Source organism: Oncorhynchus gorbuscha, linkage group LG04 (assembly GCF_021184085.1).
Source record: "Oncorhynchus gorbuscha isolate QuinsamMale2020 ecotype Even-year linkage group LG04, OgorEven_v1.0, whole genome shotgun sequence".
Taxonomy (NCBI): domain Eukaryota; kingdom Metazoa; phylum Chordata; class Actinopteri; order Salmoniformes; family Salmonidae; genus Oncorhynchus; species Oncorhynchus gorbuscha.
This window is the reverse complement of record NC_060176.1, coordinates 60383164-60404160: the sequence shown is the minus strand read 5'-3', so window position 1 is coordinate 60404160 and position 20997 is coordinate 60383164. Positions and strand designations below refer to the sequence as shown.

At 45.5% G+C, this 20997-nt stretch overlaps 1 protein-coding gene across 1 annotated transcript in view; it reads left to right on the top strand.

Moving 5' to 3' along the window:
* LOC124033018 (rasGAP-activating-like protein 1) overlaps positions 1-20997 on the top strand; it is a 43019-nt gene that overhangs the window by 6248 nt on the left and 15774 nt on the right. The window contains exons 5-15 of the mRNA XM_046344946.1: positions 8371-8500; positions 10115-10196; positions 10324-10464; positions 10642-10733; positions 10965-11082; positions 11515-11668; positions 14225-14289; positions 14543-14655; positions 17750-17942; positions 18118-18255; positions 18743-18881. Coding sequence (XP_046200902.1) covers positions 8371-8500; positions 10115-10196; positions 10324-10464; positions 10642-10733; positions 10965-11082; positions 11515-11668; positions 14225-14289; positions 14543-14655; positions 17750-17942; positions 18118-18255; positions 18743-18881 — 1365 coding nt within the window. The remainder of the gene's footprint in view (positions 1-8370; positions 8501-10114; positions 10197-10323; positions 10465-10641; positions 10734-10964; positions 11083-11514; positions 11669-14224; positions 14290-14542; positions 14656-17749; positions 17943-18117; positions 18256-18742; positions 18882-20997) is intronic.

The following is a 20997-nucleotide window of genomic DNA, read 5'->3' as shown; positions in this document are numbered from 1 at the left end:
AACATGTGTAAATATTTATATGAACATAATAAGATTCAACAACTGAGACATAAACTGAACATGTTCCACAGACATGTAACTAACAGAAATGGAAAAATGTGTCCCTGAACAAAGTCAAAATCAAAAGTAACAAGTCAATAACTGGTGTGGCCACTAGCAGCATGTTACAATAATGAGTGAAGAGGTGTGGAGTCAGGCGCAGAGAGCAAAAGATGTGGGAAAAACGACACGCTTAAATGTCCCGGAAACATAACATGTACAAAAGTGAAAACACAAATGAACAGAAATATAAACGGACAGCGTGAAACCCAAATGCAAACAAAAATACACTCAACCAACAAAACAGACGAACAAGCCCGCACGAAACAGAAGCGGGCTAAACAGACTATATATAACCCTATCCTAACAACCAAACTAGAAACAGGTGCTACCAATTAGACAAAACTAAACGAAAACAGAACAACGGATCGGCGATAGCTAGTAGACCGGGGACGACGACCGCCGAGCGCCACCCGAACAAGAAGGGGAGTCACCTTCGGTAATATTCATGACAGTACCCCCCTCCTGACGCGCAGCTCCCGCAGCGCGCCGATGCCGGCCTCGGGGACGACCCGGAGGCCGAGGCGCTGGGCGATCCGGACGGAGGCGATGGAATTCACTCAACATGGATGGGTCTAGAATATCCCTCGCCGGAACCCAGCACCTCTCCTCCGGACCGTACCCCTCCCAGTCGACGAGGTACTGCAAGCCTCTCACCCGGCGTCTCGAGTCCAGAATAGCTCGTATCTTGTACGCCGGGGACCCCTCGATGTCCAGAGGGGGTGGAGGAACCTCCGGTACCTCATTTTCCTGCATGGGACCAGCTACCACCGGCCTGAGAAGAGACACATGAAATGAGGGGTTAATACGATAATACGAAGGAAGTAATAATCGATAACAAACCTCATTTATTCTCCTCAGGACTTTAAATGGCCCTATACACTGCGGACCCAGCTTCCGGCAGGGCAAGCGGAGAGGCAGGTTTCGGGTCGAGAGCCAGACCCTGTCCCCAGGTGCAAACACGGGGGCCTCACTGCGGTGACGGTCAGCGCTCTTCTTCTGCCTTATACTCGCTTGGCGTAATGACTCCTGGACTGCCCTCCAGGTCTCCTTAGAGCGCTGTACCCACTCCTCCACCGCAGGAGCCTCAGTCTGGCTCTGATGCCACGGTGCCAGGACCGGCTGGTACCCCAACACGCACTCAAATGGTGACATGTTGGTAGAAGAGTGGCTTAGAGAATTCTGGGCTATTTCTGCCCAGGGAATATATCTCGCCCACTCGCCTGGCCGGTCCTGGCAATACGACCGCAGAAACCTACCCACCTCCTGGTTAACTCTCTCCACCTGACCATTACTCTCCGGGTGATACCCTGAGGTAAGGCTGACCGAGACCCCCAGACGTTCCATAAATGCCCTCCAAACACGGGAGATAAATTGGGGGCCCCGATCAGAAACTATATTCTCGGGCACCCCGTAGTGCCGGAAGACATGGGTGAAAAGAGCTTCCGCAGTCTGTAGGGCCGTAGGGAGACCGGGCAATGGGATAAGACAGCAGGACTTAGAGAACCGATCCACAACGACCAGGATAGTAGTGTTACCCTGAGAGGGGGGGAGGTCAGTAAGAAAATCCACCGAAAGATGGGTCCACGGCCGTTGTGGAACGGGAAGAGGTTGTAATTTACCTCTTGGCAGGTGTCTAGGAGCCTTACTCTGGGCGCACACCGAACAGGAGGAAACATAGATTCGCACATCCCTCCTCAAAGTGGGCCACCAGTACTTCCTCTCAAGACCTCTCACTGTCCTATAAATACCTGGGTGACCCGACGAGGGTAGACAATGAGCCCATCGAATCAATTGATCACGAACAGCCAGCGGCACGTACCTACGACCCTCCGGACACTGTGGAGGCGTAGGTTCCCCCCTTAGTGCCCGCTCGATGTCCGCGTCCACATCCCATACTACCGGTGCCACCAGCTTAGCTGCCGGAATGATGGGAGTAGGATCGATGGACCTGTCCTCAGTGTCATAGAGTCTTGACAGCGCGTCAGCCTTAGTGTTGAGGGAACCTGGTCTATATGAGACAGTGAAATGAAATCTGGTGAAAAACATGGCCCACCTTGCCTGACGAGGATTCAGTCTCCTAGCTGATCGGATATACTCCAGGTTACGATGGTCAGTCCAGATAAGGAAAGGGTGCTTAGCCCCCTCAAGCCAGTGTCTCCACACCTTCAGGGCCTTAACCATAGCCAACAACTCCCTATCCCCCACATCATAATTCCGCTCCGCTGGCCCGAGTTTCTTAGAAAAAAAGGCACCGGGGCGGAGCTTCGGTGGCACACCCGATCGCTGTGAGAGCACCGCTCCAACCCCAGCCTCGGATGCGTCCACCTCTACTATAAACGCCAAAGAAGGGTCCGGATGTGCCAACACCGGCGCCTTAGTAAACATCGCCTTCAACTTATGAAAAGCTCTGTTCGCCTCTGCTGACCACTGTAAACGCACCGGTCCCCCCTTCAGCAGTGAGGTAATAGGGGCAGCTACCTAACCAAAACCCCGGATAAACCTCCGGTAGTAATTGGCAAATCCCAAGAACCGCTGCACCTCCTTTACCGTGGTCGGAGTCGGCCAATTACGCACGGCCTTAACGCGGTCACCCTCCATTACCAAACCAGAGCTGGAAATGCGATAACCCAGGAAGGAAACTGATTGTTTGAAAAACTCACATTTCTCCGCCTTCACATACAGGTCATGCTCCAGCAGTCGTCTAAGAACCTTACGCACAAGAGATACATGCGCAGAGCGTGTAGCGGAGTAGATCAAAATATCATCAATATAAACCACTACACCCTGTCCGTGCAGGTCTCTGAGTATTTCATCCACGAAGGATTGAAATATAGCTGGAGCATTCTTTAAACCGTATGGCATGACGAGGTACTGATAATGGCCCGACGTAGTGCTAAATGCAGTTTTCCACTCATCTCCCTCCCGAATACGCACCAAATTATAAGCACTCCTGAGATCCAGTTTAGTGAAGAACTGCGCTCCGTGAAATGATTCCACTACCGTAGCAATGAAAGGTAGTGGGTAACTAAAACCCACTGTGATGGAATTTAGACCTCTATAATCAATACACGGACGCAAACCACCATCTTTTTTCTTCACAAAAAAAGAAACTCGAAGAGACAGGTGACATGGAGGGCTGAATGTACCCCTGTCCCAGAGCCTCGGTGATATAATTTTCCATAGCCACCTTCTCCTCCTGGGATAAAGGATACACATGACTCCTGGGAAGTGCAGCGTTAACCTGGAGATTTATGACGCAATCCCCCTGCCTATGGGGTGGTAATTGGGTCGCTTTCTTTTTACTGAAAACGATAGCCAAATTGTCATACTCAGCTGGAATGCGCACGGTGGAAACCTGGTCTGGACTCTCCACCATTGTAGCACCGATGGAAACCCCTACACACTTGCCTGAACACTCATCAGACCACCCCTGTAGTGTTCCCTGTTTCCACGAAATCGTAGGATTATGAATAGTCAGCCAGGGAATCCCCAGAACAACTGGAAACGCAGGTCAATCGATAAGGAACAAACTAATTCGCTCCTTGTGATTCCCCTGCGTAATCATCTCCAACGAAATTGTGGCTTTCTTCACCAGCCCTGACCCTAATAGTCGACTATCTAAAGAGTGCACGGGAAAAGGGGGGTTTACTTTTACTAACGGAATCCTCAACCTCTGAGCGAGTCCGCGATCTATAAAGTTTCCAGCTGCGCCTGAATCTACCAGTGCCTTATGCTGGAGAGAAGGAGAATAATTTAGGAAACAAATTAATAGGAACATGTGACCAACAGGAAACTCTGGTAGAGTGTGGTGCTTACTCACCTGGGGTGACCGATGAGTGTTCTGCCTGCCCTCATGATTCCCAGATGAATTCCTCCAGCACCGACCAGACGTGTGCCCTCTCCGGCCACAACTGGTACAGGAGGAGCTTCCTCCTCCGATCTCCCTTGATGCGGTACCTCCTAGCTCCCTCGGAATAGGGGCAGGAGGATCAGGAGGTAGAACTGACAGGACCCTTTCAGAACGTCCACGAGCAGCTAGCAGATGGTCCAACCGGATCGACAGGTCTATCAGTCCATCCAGGCCAAGTGTAGTATCCCGACAGGCCAGCTCCCTTCGGACGTCCTCTCTCAGGCTACACCTGTAATGGTCTATCAGGGCCCTGTCGTTCCACCCTGCTCCCGCAGCCAAGGTCCGGAACTCCAGCGCGAAGTCCTGCGCGCTCCTCGTCACCTGTCTCAGATGGAACAATCTCTCACCCGCCGCACGACCCTCTGGAGGGTGATCGAACACGGCCCTGAAACGGCGGATGAACTCCGGGTAGTTGTCTTTCGCCGAGTCGGGCCCGTTCCAGACCGCATTAGCCCACTCCAGGGCTCTACCAGTCAGGCAGGTGATGAGGACCCCTACTCTCTCCTCCTCTGAGGGGGCCGGTCGAACGGTGGCCAGGTAGAGGTCTAATTGCAGCAGGAATCCCTGGCACCCTGTCGCTGCTCCATCGTAATTCCTCGGAGGCGTCATGTGCAGAGCGCTGGAACCGGATCCAGATGGGGCAGATGGTATAGTTGCTGGTGGGAGGGTCGGTGGAGTAGTAGGGAAACCATTCCTCTCCCAACGATCCATCCTCTCCTCCATAGTGGGAAGAGGAGTGGTCTCCATATCATGGTGCGGGCTTCTGTTACAATAATGAGTGAAGAGGTGTGGAGTCAGGCGCAGAGAGCAAAAGATGTGGGAAAAACAACACGCTTAAATGTCCCGGAAACATAACATGTACAAAAGTGAAAACACAAATGAACAGAAATATAAACGGACAGTGTGAAACCCAAATGCAAACAAAAATACACTCAACCAACAAAACAGACGAACAAGCCCGCACGAAACAGATGCGGGCTAAACAGACTATATATAACCCTATCCTAACAACCAAACTAGAAACAGGTGCTACCAATTAGACAAAATTAAACGAACACAGAACAACGGATCGGCGATAGCTAGTAGACCGGCGACGACGACCGCCGAGCGCCACCCGAACAAGAAGGGGAGTCACCTTCGGTAATATTCGTGACACAGCATTAAGTACTGCAGTGCATCTCCTCCTCAAGGACTGCACCAGATTGACCAGTTCTTGCTGTGAGATGCTACCCCACTCTTCCATCAAGGTACCTGCAAGTTCAAGGAAATTTCTGGGGGGAATGGCCCTCACCCTCACCCTCTGATCCAACAGGTCCCAGACGTGCTCAATGGGATTGAGATCCGGGCTCTTCGCTGGCCATGGCAGAACACTGACATTCCTGTCTTGCAGGAAATCACGCACAGAACGAGCAGTATGGCTGGTGGCATTGTCATGCTGGTGTGTCATGTCAGGAAGAACCTGCAGGAAGGGTACCACATCAGGGAGGAGGATGTCTTCCCTGTAACGCACAGCGTTGAGATTGCCTGCAATGACAACAAGCTCAGTCCGATGATGCTGAGACACACCGCCCCAGACCATGACGGACCCTCCACGCCCAATTTGATCCCGCTCCAGAGTACAGGCCTCAGTGTAACGCTCATTCCTTCAACGATAAACGCGAATATGACCATCAACCCCGGTGAGACAAAACCGTGACTCGTCAGTGTAGAGCACTTTTTGCCAGTCCTGTCTGGTCCAGCGATGGTTGGTTTGTGCCCATAGGCGACCTTGTTGCCGGTGATGTCTGGTGAGGACCTGACTTACAACAGGTCTACAAGCCCTCAGTCCATCCTCTCAAAGCATATTGCAGACAGTCTGAGCGCTGATGGAGGGATTGTGCGTTCCTGGTGTAACTCGGGCAGTTGTTGCCATCCTGTACCTGTCCCGCAGGTGTGATGTTCGGATGTACCGATCCTGTGCAGGTGTTGTTAAACGTGGTCTGCCACTGCGAGGATAATCAGCTGTCTGTCCTGTCTCTCTGTAGCGCTGTCTTCGGCGTCTCACAGTACGGACATTGCAATTTATTGCCCTGGCCACATCTGCAGCCACATCTACATCATGCCTCCTTGCAGCATGCCTAAGGCACGTTCACACAGATGAGCAGGGACCCTGGGCATCTTTCTTTTGTGTTTTTCAGAGTCAGTAGAAAGGCCTCTTTAGTGTCATAAGTTTTCATAACTGTGACCTTAATTGCCTACCGTCTGTAAGATGTTAGTGTCTTAATGACTATTCCACAGGTGCATGTTCATTAATTCTTTATGGTTCATTGAACAAGCATGGTGTGTTTAAAACGGGATCGATATGATAACAGCCAGTGAAAGTGCAGGGCACCAAATTCAAACAACAGAAATCTTATAATTAAAATTCCTCCTACATACAAGTATTTTACACCATTTTAAAGGTAAACTTGTTGTTAATCCCACCACAGTGTCTGATTTCAAAAAGGCTTTACGACGAAAGCACACTAAACGATTATGTTAGGTCAGTACCTAGTCACAGAAAAACACTGCCATTTTTCCTATCCAAAGAGAGGAGCCATAAAAAGCAGAAATAGAGATAAAATGAATCACTAACCTTTGATGATCTTCATCAGATGACACTCATAGGACTTCATGTTACACAATACATTTATGTTTTGTTCGATATAGTTCATATTTATATCCAAAAATCTCAGTTTACATTGGTGCTTTACGTTCAGTAATGTTTTGCTTCCAAAACATCCGGTGATTTTGCAGAGAGCCACATCAATTTACAGAAATACTCATCATAAATGTGATGAAAATACAAGTGTTATGTATGGAACTTTAGATAAACTTCTCCTTAATGCAACCGCTGTGTCAGATTTCAAAAAAGCTTTACCGAAAAAGCACACCATGCAATAATCTTGAGTACGGCTCTCAGACACAAAAACAAGCCATACAGATATCCGCTATGTTGTGGAGTCAACAGAAGTCAGAAATATTCACTTATCTTTGATGATCTTCATCAGAAGGCACTCCCAGGAATCCCAGTTCCACAATAAATGTTTGTTTTGTTTGAATCCATCATTTATGTCCAAATACCTCCTTTTTGTTCGCGCCTTGAGTTCACAAATCCAAATTCACGAACTCGCAGGCCAGACGAAAAGTCAAAAAATTCCATTACAGTTCGTAGAAACATGTCAAACGATGTATAGAATCAATCTTTAGAATGTTTTTAACATAAATCTTCAATAATGTTTCAACCTGAGAATACCTTTGTCTTTAGAAATGCAATGGAACGCTACCTCTCACGGGAGCGTGCCTGAATGAGCTCATGGCACTCTGGCAGTCCTTCACAGTAGAAGCCTAAAAAAGGTTCTAAAGACTGTTGAAATCTACTGGAAGCCTTAGGAAGTGCAATCGGACCAAATTTCAACTGTATCTTGGATAGGCAAAGAGTTGAAAAACTACAAACCCCAGATTTCCCACTTCCTGGTTGGATTTTCTCTCTGGTTTTTGCCTGCCATATGAGTTCTGTTATACTCACAGACATCATTCAAACAGTTTTAGAAACTTCAGAGTCTTTTCTATCCAAATCTACTAATAATATGCATATCTTAGCTTCTGGGCCTTGGTTGCAGGCAGTTTACTCTGGGTACCTTATTCATCCAAGCTACTCAATACTGCCCCAAGCCATAAGAAGTTAATTAAACCCTTTACAATGAAGATCTGTGAAGTTATTTTGATTTTTATGAATTATCTTTGAAAGACAGGGTCCTGAAAAGGGGACGTTTCTTTTTTTTGCTGAGTTTATGTGTTGTGTACAGAGACGAGGTAGTTAGCTTAGTGGTAAGAGTGGCAGTTAGCCTAGTGGTTAGAGTGTTGGGCCAGTAACTGAAAGATTTGTGGATCAAATCCCCAAGCTGACAAGGTAAAAATCTGTTGTTCTGCACCTTAACAAGGCAGTTAATCCACTCTTCCAAGGCTGTCATTGTAAATAAGAATTTGTTCTCAACTGACTTGCCTAGTTAAATAAAAAGTTATTCAAAAATCATGTTAAACATTGTTATTGCACAAAGTGAGTCTATGTGACTTGTTAAGCACATTTTACTCCTGAACTATTTAGGCTTGGGGTTGAAAGGGGTTGAATACTTATTGACCCAAGACATTTCAGCTTTTCATTTTTTATTAATTTGATTTTTTTTCTAAAAATATAATTCCATTTTGACTTTATGGGGTATTGTGTGTAGGCAAGTGACAAAAAAATCTCAATTTAACACAACAGAATGTAGAAAGAGTCAAAGGGTGTGAACACTTTTTGAAGGCACTGTATGTGTTATAATGTCCCCTGTGTCCAGGGCTGGATAACTGGCTGAATCTGACCCGGGTGGACCCGGATGAGGAGGTGCAGGGGGAGATCCACTTTGGTCTGGAGCTTCTCAGAGATGCCAAAGGTATAGGACTACGATGCCATTTCATAGAGGCCAGGTAAGGCACGTACTTTATTGGTTAACAATTGATGCGACTTTAAGCTGTTATGGTCTCTTGTTGAAATGTATAACTGCTTCTTCAATCTCAAAAGATCGGCAAAATGATCATCCTCTTTGACATTTCATCATACAGTGACTAATGTGTTGTGGATGAATTCACAATATCTGCAATGCTCAGCAATCAATGTTGTTGTTGTCGTCTTTATTCTTAAAGTAAATACAAGCCCTAGAGGATATTGTGTTTACCTGCCTGTTGAAGTGTCAGCAGACACCAAAGCCAAAGAGTTACAGAAAGCAGATTTTGAGGAGGATAAGCTCATTTCATTTAGCAAAAGGAACGTGCCACAGAGACATCCATAAGAAATAAGAGGCAGAGAGGTCCCTGAGAGGGCTTCAGTAAGAGGATGGAGACTGAGCACTGTGAGCATGGCCGCCATCCATCTTGGCTGTTTCTGAAGGCTTTATGCAATCATTGGTAACATTCTCAATACCCTCTGAAGGAGGGCTTCCAACTAGATCTGGCCTTCTCTCAGCACTGCCATACGTTTAAAATGAGGGGGTTCAGTTGATTTATTTTCTACTAAGAAATCCTAACATTTTCCCACTGAAGTCTTCCAGCTAACCTCTGCACAGAGGGTGACAACCAAGAACAATGAGCATAGTGTTCCAGAGAATTGAGATTAGGGGATGAAGCAACTTTGTTTTCTCTCTTGGAAGCAGAGCACCGCATGGAAAGCAGATTTTAGAATGTCTGGTGCTCCTTTGCCTTTGTGTCCTGTAGACAAGCCCCCCCCCTCCCGGGTACACTTACTATCTCACTACACTCACTATCTCACTACACTTACCATCTCACTACACTAACTATCTCAATACACTTACCATCTCACTACATTCACTATCTCACTACACTCAGTATCTTACTGTCTCACTACACTTACCATCTCACTATCCCACTATACTCACTATCTCACTCTCACTACACTCACTTTCTCACTACACTTACTATTTCACTGTCTCACTACACTTACCATCTCACTACACTTACTATCTCGCTACACTCACTTTCTCACTACACTTACTATTTCACTGTCTCACTACACTTACCATCTCACTACACTTACTATCTCGCTACACTCACTAGCTCACTACACTTACTTCACTGACTGTCTCACCATCTCACTACACTTATTGTCACTACAATTACTATCTCATTACACTCACTATGTCACACTCACTACTACACTCACTACATTCACTATCTCAGTCTCACTAAATATATAATCTCACTACGCTTATTATCTCACTACCCCACTATACTAACTATCTCACTACACTCACTCTCACTACACTTACTATCTCAACACACTTACTATCTCATTATCTCACTACACTTACTATCTCACTATCCTTACTATCTCACTACACTTACTATCTCACTATTACAACTATACAGCCCCTCAAAGTTCTTTCATCTTTAGATTTGGCAGACTAATGCAAAATGTAGGAGAATGATATATGCATATATCACCCCACTCATTGAATAATTCCAGCACCCTGTAAAAGGCCAGGGGTTGCTCATGCACTGATGTGATTCTGTTTGTTGACCTCTTAGAGACTTGGCACCAAGAGACATTTCTGGAACCTCTGATCCCTTTGCCAGAATCCTCTACAATAACCACAGTGCAGAGACTTCGGTAAGGAGGGAGATGAGCTGAATAATGTGTACGTGTCTGAATGAATCATCAACTTTAGCGGAGACAAAGATTATATGAATATGTTAAATAGTATATGAAATGTTTTTCTTCTGTGTTTGTCTGTCAGATCATTAAAAAGACTCGTTTCCCACACTGGGGTGAGACCCTGGAGTTGGAGCTTGAGACAGAGGAGCTGTCTGAGGGAGGGACTGTCACAGTGGAGGTCTGGGACTGGGACATGGTGGGCAAAAATGACTTCCTGGGAAAGGTGAAGTGGTTATGTTCCTAAAGTCCAATCCCTCATACTGTTGTTAATCTGTGAGGACACGGTATACTTATCTCTACTATATAGAATGATTCATACTTTTACAAATACAAATATTTGGTGGTATAATACCTTTTCAGTTTAGTGTATGATGTATTGGTTATCTGTTTTCATGTTCAGGTGGAAATCCCTTTTGCTTGCCTGCATAAAACACCTCTGGTACAGGGTTGGTTTCGTCTGCTGCCCCTGGGAAACAATGAGGATGATGCTGGGTAAGGAGTGTGTGGGTGTTAGTGTGGTTGTGTGGATGTGTATCGGTTTGTGTGTGTAAGAGAGAGAGGGAGGGGGTGTTTTTTATGTATATTGTGGGCACATTCCCTTGGTAATGCTCAGCACTACCTGTTCTATAACATTCTTGTGCTAAGCGAACTTCTTGTGAGTATTGTTTAATTAAGAATGTCGTGACTGTAGTGTCTCTGAGGCCTTTCTCTCGCTGTCCACAGAGGTAAGCTGGGTGCGCTGCGACTGAAGGTGCGTCTGGTGGAGGACCATATTCTTCCCTCCATGTACTACCAGCCTCTCATTGACCTGCTGGTGCAGTCAGTCATCTCTCCTGCTGAGGTCAACATCACACTGCTGTCACATACACAACCCATTGTTATTTACTAATTCTACAGGATATTTTTCTGATTTGTTCAACCACTAATGTGTTACATTTTTCATGCCATTTTTAATGTTAAATGTAATCTTTATTTAACTCGGCAAGTTAGTTAAGAACAAATTCTTATTTACAATGACAGCCTACCGGGGAACAGTGGGTTAACTGCATTGTTCAGGGGCAGAACGACAGATGCCATGGTGCGTGATTCCTTTCTATGAAAATATATTTACTTCTTTAGATTTCTTACAATATAGCACATCCTTTCACCACAGTTTATACACTATATAGAGCCTACTGTGCCCCATGGCTGACAGACACATAGCCAGCTTCCTCTCATAAATGAACAACTGGCTAATAGACCCTGACTGTCTCCACCCTCTGACCGATCCCAGGTGGAGGACGGCAGCCCCCTGACCATGCTGGAGGAGGTGACCACAGTGGAGAGCCGGCAGGACGTGGCCATGACCCTGGTCAAGATCTACCTGGGGCGGGGCCTGGTGGTGCCCTTTCTGGACTACCTCAACACCCGCGAGGTCAACCACACCTGTAAGATATAATGGCTGTCTGGGGAATTTAACATAGGACAGGAAAGTCATATTCCTGAGCGTAATGCTTTTCTAGATGCTCTTGTCAAAAATCATGGTTATATGACCACTGTCTCTTGGATGTAGTGAAACAAATCCATGTGCAGCTGTGAACAACCAGACATTGTAGGTTAAGGTAATGGGCAGTTTTGGAAGGAGCTTGTGGCTGTGAACAACCAGACATTGTGTAGGTTATGGTAATGGGCAGTGTTGGAAGGATCTTGCAGCTGTGAACAACCAGACAGTGTGTAGGTTAAGGTAGTGGACAGTGTTGGAAGGAACTTTGAGTGTATATGTGCTAGGCAGATTCAAAAAGAGCCCAGTTGATCACCTGCTCTTGTTCCTGCGTATCCTGCAGAGGCTCTAAGCAATGCTGGTATTTAACTCTGATTTGACGCTCTCTCTCTAATCGCAGCAGTAGCCACGGTCAGTCTGTCTGTGTGGGCGGGCGGTGCAGCATTATATTAATCAGACCTCCAGCAATTATTCATCCTTACAGTTGTTTGTCAAATTCTGGGTGTTCATTAATTATGTTCCTGTCTCCACTCGGGTCCCCAGGCTAAGTCACAAGGAGTTTAGTTGTGCTCTTCTTCTTTTTTCACTTTCTGTTACTGTGGCTTGTGATAACAAGCAAAGTTTCCATAGCAACTCCACACGATCTAAAAATGGAGCTCGTTGATCATAAGATCAAAATAGATATTGGGGAGTAGAAAAATCTGTGAGAAAAATATGTAAGAAAAAAAAAGAGAAATTCATTTATGCTGAAGAAGTGGTGTGGTGGAACAAACTTTTAACATCATTTTTAATAACATAAAAGAGCAGGCAGCTCTTCTCTTCTCACAAATGAGCTTCTGGCCTACAACTACACTGATCAAAAATATTTACACAATATGCAACAATTTCAAAGATTTTACAATTGTTACAGTTCATGTAAGAATATCAGTCAATTTAAATAAATTCATTAGGCCCTAATCAATGGATTTCACATGACAGGGAATACAGATATTCATCTGTTGGTCACAGATAGCTTAAAAGGGTAGGGGCATGGATCAGAAAACCAGTCAGTATCTGGTGTGACCACCATTTGCCTCATGCAGCACGACACATCTCCTTTGCATAGAGTTGATCATGCTGTTGATTGTGGCCTGTGGAATGCTGTCACACTCCTCTACAATGGCTGTGTGAAGTAGCTGGATATTGGCGGGAACTGGAACATACTGTCGTACACATTGATCCAGAGCATCCCAAACATGCTCAATGGGTGACATGTCTGGTGAGTATGCAGACCATGGAAGAACTGGGACATATTCAGCTTCCAGGAATTGTGTACAGATCCTTGCGACATGGGGGATGTGCATTACTATGCTGAAACATGAGGTGATGGTGGCGGATGAATGGCACGACAATAGGGCTCAGGATTTGGTATCTCTGTCTATTCAAATTGCCATCGATAAAATGCAATTATGTTCATTGTTCGTAGCTTATGCCTGCCGATACCATACCCCTACCGCCATCATGGGGCGCTCTGTTCACAACGTTGACATCAGCAAACTACCCAACGCCATATATGCTGTCTGCCATCTGCCCAGTACAGTTGAAACCAGGATTCATCCGTGAAGAGCACACTTCTCCTGTGTGCCAGTGGCACAAGGTGGTGAGCATTTCCCCACTGAAGTCAGTTACGACGCCAAACTGCAGTCAGATCAAGACCCTGGTGAGGACAACGAGCACGCAGATGAGCTGACAGTTTGTGCAGAAATTATTTGGTTGTGCATACCACACTTTCATCAGCAGTCCAGGTGAATGGTCTCAGACAATCCCGCAGGTGAAGAAGCCGGATGTGGAGGCCCTGGGCTGACGTGGTTACATGTGATCTGCGTTGTGAGGTCGGTTGGACGTACTTCCAAATTCTCTAAAATGATGTTGAAGGCGACTTATGGTAGAGAAATTAACAATCAATTATCTGGCAACAACTCTGCTGGACTTTCCTGCAGTCAGCATGCCAATTGCATGCTCCCTCAAAACAGTGGCCTTTTATTGTCCCCTTCACAAGGTACACCTGTGTAATGATCATGCTGTTTATTCAGCTTCTTGATATGCCACACCTGATAGGTGGATGGATTATCTTGGCAAAGGAGAAATGCTCACTAACAAGGCTGTAAACAAATGTGTGCACAACATTTGAGAGAAATAAGCTTTTTGTGCTTATTGATATTTTCTGGGATCTTTACATTGCGTTTATATTTTTGTTCAGTATAAAACATTTTGCCCGGCAATAGGTCATATCACTATGACTACATCAATCCCTCCAAGGATAAAGCTAACTTTGGTTGCAAATGGTGTCAATGAAAGTCCTCTTTGAAATTAGATTAGCGCTAGTATTAAAGTAGCCCTAGTTGACCAAGATCAGTATTTGGTTTATTACTCCTCTTGGCCCCATACACAGTGGTTTAGAAATATGATGTCCCTGAAATGTATAGCCTACATTCCTCTACTCTTTAATGTATCTCTCTGACAGTGGATCCAAACACCCTGTTCCGGTCCAACTCTCTAGCTTCTAAGGCCATGGAACAGTTCATGAAGGTGAGTAGGAATTCGAATCATATTGTCTGGGCATGCTCCCTCTGACAATCCAACGTGTTAGCTGGATTCTCACTTTGCTCTTCCCAGTCTCACAGTAAAGCACTATAGCCTAGTCCTAAAGACATGGGAATGACTTAAATCTAAGAACCATTGTTGTTCTGAATAACTGGCATTAGCTGTGTAAACTGACTGGATATATATAAAATTGCTTTGAATGGATGTTTTCTAAATGTGAGGTATTGTGCACTGGCAGGCTGTGGGGATGCTGTACCTTCATGAGGTCCTGAAGCCCATCATTAACCGCATCTTTGAGGAGAAGAAGTATATTGAGTTGGACCCGTGTAAAATTGACCTGAACAGAACCAGGTAAACAGAAAATACTGGTGTCGAAATACAGGTGTGATGATTGTTTACACCCTCAGAGATACACTAGTTTCCTGGATAACAACCCATAACATCTACAGTATATGAGACTTGCATCATAGCATAATCCCCACCTCCTCCACAGTGTAACTGGAGACGACAACATCAAGACATGAAAAAGGAATATAAAAATGGGGGAAGTTTGTTGCCTGGCAACCAGAGAGAACCCCCTGAGATGCCAATCTCTGACACCCACCCATATCCAGTATATATCATCCCTATATCTGCCCAGACCAGACCAGACCTGATCATTTACACAGACTGATCCTACATCTCCTTAGGCTTAACCTGCTATCTACTGTACCACATTAGTGCTCAAGTTTCCACAGACGTAATAACACTGAGGGATCTATTGAGACATGAAATGTATAAGATGGCGCCTGATTGACAAGATGGTGCCGATAGAGATAGCAGGTTCGCTTCTAGTCCTTAGGAAACTGTGAAGTATTTTTTGTATGTGTTATTTACATTTACTTACATTATTAGCCCAGCAAACCTTAAGTGTTATTACATACAGTTGTGAAGAACGATTGGATATCAGAGACACTGTCACGGATGTGTGGAGAGATGGACCAAGGCGCAGCGTGATTAAAGTTCCACATATTTATTCCAGCGAAACTTCCAAACAAAAATAGAAACAAACAACGAACCGTAACATCAGAGGTGCTACATGCACTAACTCAAAACAAGATCCCACAAAAACCCAGTGGGAAATGGCTGCCTAAATATGATCCCCAATCAGAGACAACGCTAAACAGCTACCTCTGATTGGGAACCATACCAGGCCAACATAGAAATAAAACAACCTAGATTACCCACCCTAGTCACACTCGGACCTAACCAAAATAGAGAATAAAAAGGCTCTCTATGGTCCGTGCGTGACAGAGACGTCAACTTACCAGCACAAACAACACTACGACCAGGAATACGACTTTCCCAAAGCGGATCCTTTGTCTGCACCTCCCAGGGCATTTGAACTGATCCCAGAGGCTGACCCAAAATGGAGGAGAGGGTGCCAGAGCGGTCTTTTAGTGAGGCTTCGGATGCGAGCACACCACCCACCGCTTCCGAGTATATTACTCGCTGATGTCCAGTCCCTAGTTAACAAAATCTACGAAATCAGAGCAAGAATTGCTTTCCAAAGACATATCCGGGATTGGAACATCACGGAGATATGGCTCGCTGGGGACATGCTGTCGGAGTCTGTACAGCCAACGGGATTTTCAGTGCATCGTGCTGACAGGAACAAACATCTCTCCGGTAAGAAGAAGGGCGGGGTGTATGTTTCATGATTAACGACTCATGGTGTAATTGTAACAACATACAAGAACTCAAGTCCTTTTGTTCACCTGACGTAGAATCCCTCACAATCAAATGCTGACAGTATTATCTCCCAAGAGAACTCTCCTCGGTTATCGTCACAGCCGTGTATATCCCCCTGCAATTGGATACCAAGACGGCCATCAAGGAACTTCACTGGACTTTATGCAAACTTGAAACCATATATCCTGATGCTGCATTCATTGTAGCTGGGGATATTAACAAAGCTAATTTGAGAACAAGGATACCTAAATTCTATCAGCATATCGATTGCATTACACGAGCGAAAAACACGCTCGACCCTAGCTACTCTAACTTCCACGATGCAAACAAGGCCCTCCTTTTGGCAAATCTGACTGTGACTCCATCTTGTTGCTCCCCTCCTATAGGCAGAAACTAAAACAGGAAGCGCCCATGCTTAGGTCTATCCAACGCTGGTCTGACCAATCAGATTCCACGTTCAAGATTGTTTCGATTACGTGGACTGGGATATGTTCCGGGTAGCCTCAGAAAATAACATTGACGTATACTCTGACTCGGTGAGCAAGTTTATAAGGAAGTGTATAGGCGATGTTGTACTTTCCCTAACCAGAAACTTCAGAAAATACAGTGCCACCGATGCAGCCCGCTACCAAAAACTGTGGGCTCTCCAGTTTTTTTTGCTGTCCCCTAGCCACATTGATGGGACAGCAGTGGAGAATGTGGAAAGTTTTAAGGTCCTCGATGTACATATCACCGACAAACTGAAATGGTCAACGCACACAGACAGTGTTTTGCGAAGAATGCTCAACTTCAGGAGGCTGAAAAAATGTGGCTTGTCACCGAAAACCCTCACTAACGTTTGCAGGTGCACAATTGAGAGCATCCTGTCGGGCTGTATCACCGCCTGGTACAGCAACTGCACTGCCCACAACCGCAGGGCTCTCCAGAGTGTGGTGCGGTCTGCACAACGCATCCCCGGGGGAAAATGACCTGCCCTCCAGGACACCTACAACACCCGATGTCACAGGAAGGCAAAAAATATAATCAAGGACAATAACCATCCGAGCCACTGCCTGTTCACCCAGATTCCATCCAGAAGGCGAGGTCAGTACAGGTGCATCAAAGCTGGGACAGAGAGATCAGATTGTTAAACAGCCACCACTAGCACAGAGAGGCGGCTGCCTTCCTACAGGCTGATATCATTGGCCACTTAAAAAAATGGAACACTAGTCACTTTAATAATGCCACTTTAAGAATGTTTACAAATCTCACATTACTCATCTCATATGTATATACTGTATACTGTATCCTTCACTATCTATTCTTACTATCTATTGCATCTTAGCTGCTCTGTCACTGCTCATCCATATATTTTATACTTATATATTCTTATCCCTTTCCTTTACAATATTGTGTGTTTTAGGTTTTGTTGTGGAATTATTAGATACTACCTGTTAGTTACTGCTGCACTGTCGGATCTAGAAGCACAAGCATTTCGCTACACTCGCAATAACATCTGCTAACCATGTGTATGTGATCAATTACATGTTATTTGATTTGATAGATGTTGATGTATTGATTTGGCCAGTGCGCAGACTTCATAATTAGTGACAATGCTGTCTGTACAAAGCAAAGTTCACAGTATGGTTCCCGCAGGCCTTTGTGTTTCAGAGCTCTTTTGAATTGTCAGTATACATTTCATTTCAATGTAACACTGACCCCTGTCTCTCTGGAGGCGTATCTCATTTAAAGGTGCGGTGTCTGAGGCTGAGGTGAGGGAGAGCAGTGTGGAGATGCTGCAGGGCTATCTGTCTAACATCGTGGAGTCCATCATTGGGTCAGTTACCCAGTGTCCACCTGTCATGAGGGTGGCCTTCAAACAGCTGCACAAGAGGGTGGAGGAGCAGTTCCCTGAGCCAGAGAATGAGGTCTGTTTCAAACCCAGAGGTCAAGGGTCAAATTCAGCTACAAATGTCACCTAGATGAAGATGTGTTTTAATAATATAATCATTGCAGGATAGTGAATAGACATGGGGATGTTGTCAGTGCATGTATTTTATTCATCTCTGTTGCACACCTTCCCTCCTGGCCCTCTCCCCTTAGGATGTGAAGTATCTGGCCATCAGTGGGTTTTTCTTCCTGCGTTTCCTTGCCCCTGCTATCCTCACACCCAAGCTCTTTCACCTGAGGGACCAGCATGCAGATACACGCACCAGCAGGACACTGTTACTACTGGCCAAGGTACGGACACACACACGCATACGCACACACATGCACAAACAGTTTTTATCCTACAACAGTGCCACACAGTTCCCGCAGAGTGAAACAGCTGTGGAGAATAGCGTTGCTGTCCGTGGTGCTGAAGTCCTGTTGCTATGGGTCCTCTACAGAGAATGGTCTATTTTTACATCTGTGTGCAGCCAGGCTTGGGTTCAAAGCAGAGCTTCAGAGAGGGGTCCTTCAGAGAGGTTCCCATGCCAGGTGTGGGCAGGACAAAGAGGGCCTCACAGCAAGCCTGCTCATGGGGATGTTTGATGTTACTCAGAGACACATAGGGAGAGAGAGGGGTGTAGTAGTCTGTTACAGGAACCATAAGCACATCCTGATGATACTGTGCTGCTCATTTAATATCAGAATTGATAACGGCACTCCCTGCCCATTTGACACAGATGGTAACAGTACAGTAGAGAGTGGTGGGTGAACATGGCTGTGTTTCTCTATGTGCCAGGCAGTGCAGAGTGTGGGGAACCTGGGTTTGCAGCTGGGCCACGGTAAGGAGCTGTGGATGGAGCCCTTGCATCCCATCATCCTTTATAGCGTGGCCTCTGTTAAAGACTTCCTGGACAAGCTCATCGACATTGATAGCGGTAAGAAGCACCAGCAGGACACTGTTTATTCAGTAATGCATTTTTTTAACCTTTATTTAACTAGGCAAGTCAGTTAAGAACAAATTCTTATTTACAATGACGGCCTAGGAACAGTGGGTTAACTGCCTTGTTCAGGGGCAATTAGGGGCAATTAGAGATTTTTACCTTGTCAGCTCGGGGATTCGATCTATCAACATTTCGGTTACTGGCCCAATGCTCCAACCACTAGACTACCTGCGTCCCCATAAGACCTGGAGTTTTTCCTCACCATGTCACCTTACCAGGGGGAAACTCTAGGCCCTAGTAGTAATGTATCAGTAGCCTGCTGAAGAGCAAGCAGATAACCGTAGAGATCAGAGATAAGGTAGAGCCACTGGGGGGGGGGGGGGGGGGGGGGGAGCAGAGCTTGGCTGGGCTCCTATCCTGGCAGGCTAGCCAGTTATTGCTGGTATCAATAGATACAATAAACCCAGTGGTGAAATATTCATAGGCAGCTGGGAGCTGATACTGGGACTAAAATGGAGTGCGGTGGGCTGCGCGTTGAACTGTGGAGCCCTCGCCACCCCTACACACCACACTGGATACATAGCACACCTATGCCCTTTTCTCATCATCGCTTGTCAGCCAGTCCATCTTATCCCTCTGGAATATCATATTCCAATCTCCATGTCATCTCAGCCACTGGGCTGTCCCTCAAAGGCCACTTTGACATTTAATACACTTGATGTGAATGTGTTATGCAGGAGTGGATTTGTATCGTTCCATCTGTCTGAGGGTGTGCCCGTGTTCATTTTGGCACTCTGTTTTAGATTTACTCTAGTCTTAGTCATTTTGACTAAAATATCATTAAGTCACATTTTTGTCATTTGAATAATGATTTAGTCTAGTTATTGTTAAAATGACTAAAATAGTGGGCCATTTTATTCAACAAAATGCCCTTTAATTTTAGTCACAACACATTTGTATTGCCTCAACCTATAGCGGCAAAAACATACATAGCCTTGTCCTACCAACATATTATTTCTGCATAACTTCATATTCTCTTCCCAACAGCAGAAATACTGTATGAAATAATTCATAGTAAATAGATATTGCACATTACATACAAAACAAACAGACACAAGCAAGCGCAGAAAAAGAGTTGCACAATCACCAGATGGTTCCGCAAAGTATTGCCGAAGGGTTGCACCTCCGTCCGGATGGATTGCACCTCCGTCCGGATGGATTGCACCTCCGTCCGGATGGATTGCACCTCCGTCCGGATGGATTGCACCTCCGTCCAGATGGATTGCACCTCCGTCATTCAGTCACGTCATTGCCATTGTTATCAAGGTTCCACAGACACATTGGTGTCCAAGAGTAAAATGGGAGCTAATGACTGTTTTTCCCAGTGATGTAGTAGTCACTGAACCTCAAGTCCGAATCAAGTCTCAAGACGCCTGTGCTCCCGAAGTCCCTAAATCCCTAAGTCCAAGTCCCAGTGCTCAAGTCTGAGTCACTGGGTCAACATTAAATCTAAATAAAGTTATTTACCCAGTCAGATATAGTGTAGTGGCAAGAGGAATTTAGTCAATCAATTGTTTGCTATCCCTTTTCTTTCTGTGCCTCCAAATGTTTGCATATAGGCTACTAGTAATGTTACAGGGCCAGATAGAACCCATGAATAGAGTTATTCCATATTCAACATATTAGAGCCATGTTTGTTCTACATAGAGATACGATATCTGAACGTTCCAAAAGGTTGAGTCCTGCTGAACGTGTCCCAGGTTGGCTATAGCTAGCTAATGAGGTAACATGACTGAACAAGGTGTAGCCTAAACAAATTATTAACAGTCCAGAAGTAGCCTCATTTAGAACGGCCTGCGATGTGCTTAATGGATGTAAAATACGGCTCTCCAATGCACCATAGAAAGAAAAAATCATAGCGTTGATATTATGGGTCATATCGTTTGAATGGTAAGGGCTAGCTAGAATCAAGCCGTTTTCTCTGAGGAAAAGCGGGAGACTTTGCTACGTTGTTTACAGAACCTGGCTATGAAATGCAGTGGGGAAAGTGGGAGGGTTGAGCATACTCAAGGGATAGAAAAACATACTGTTGTTTTACTATTAAACTCTG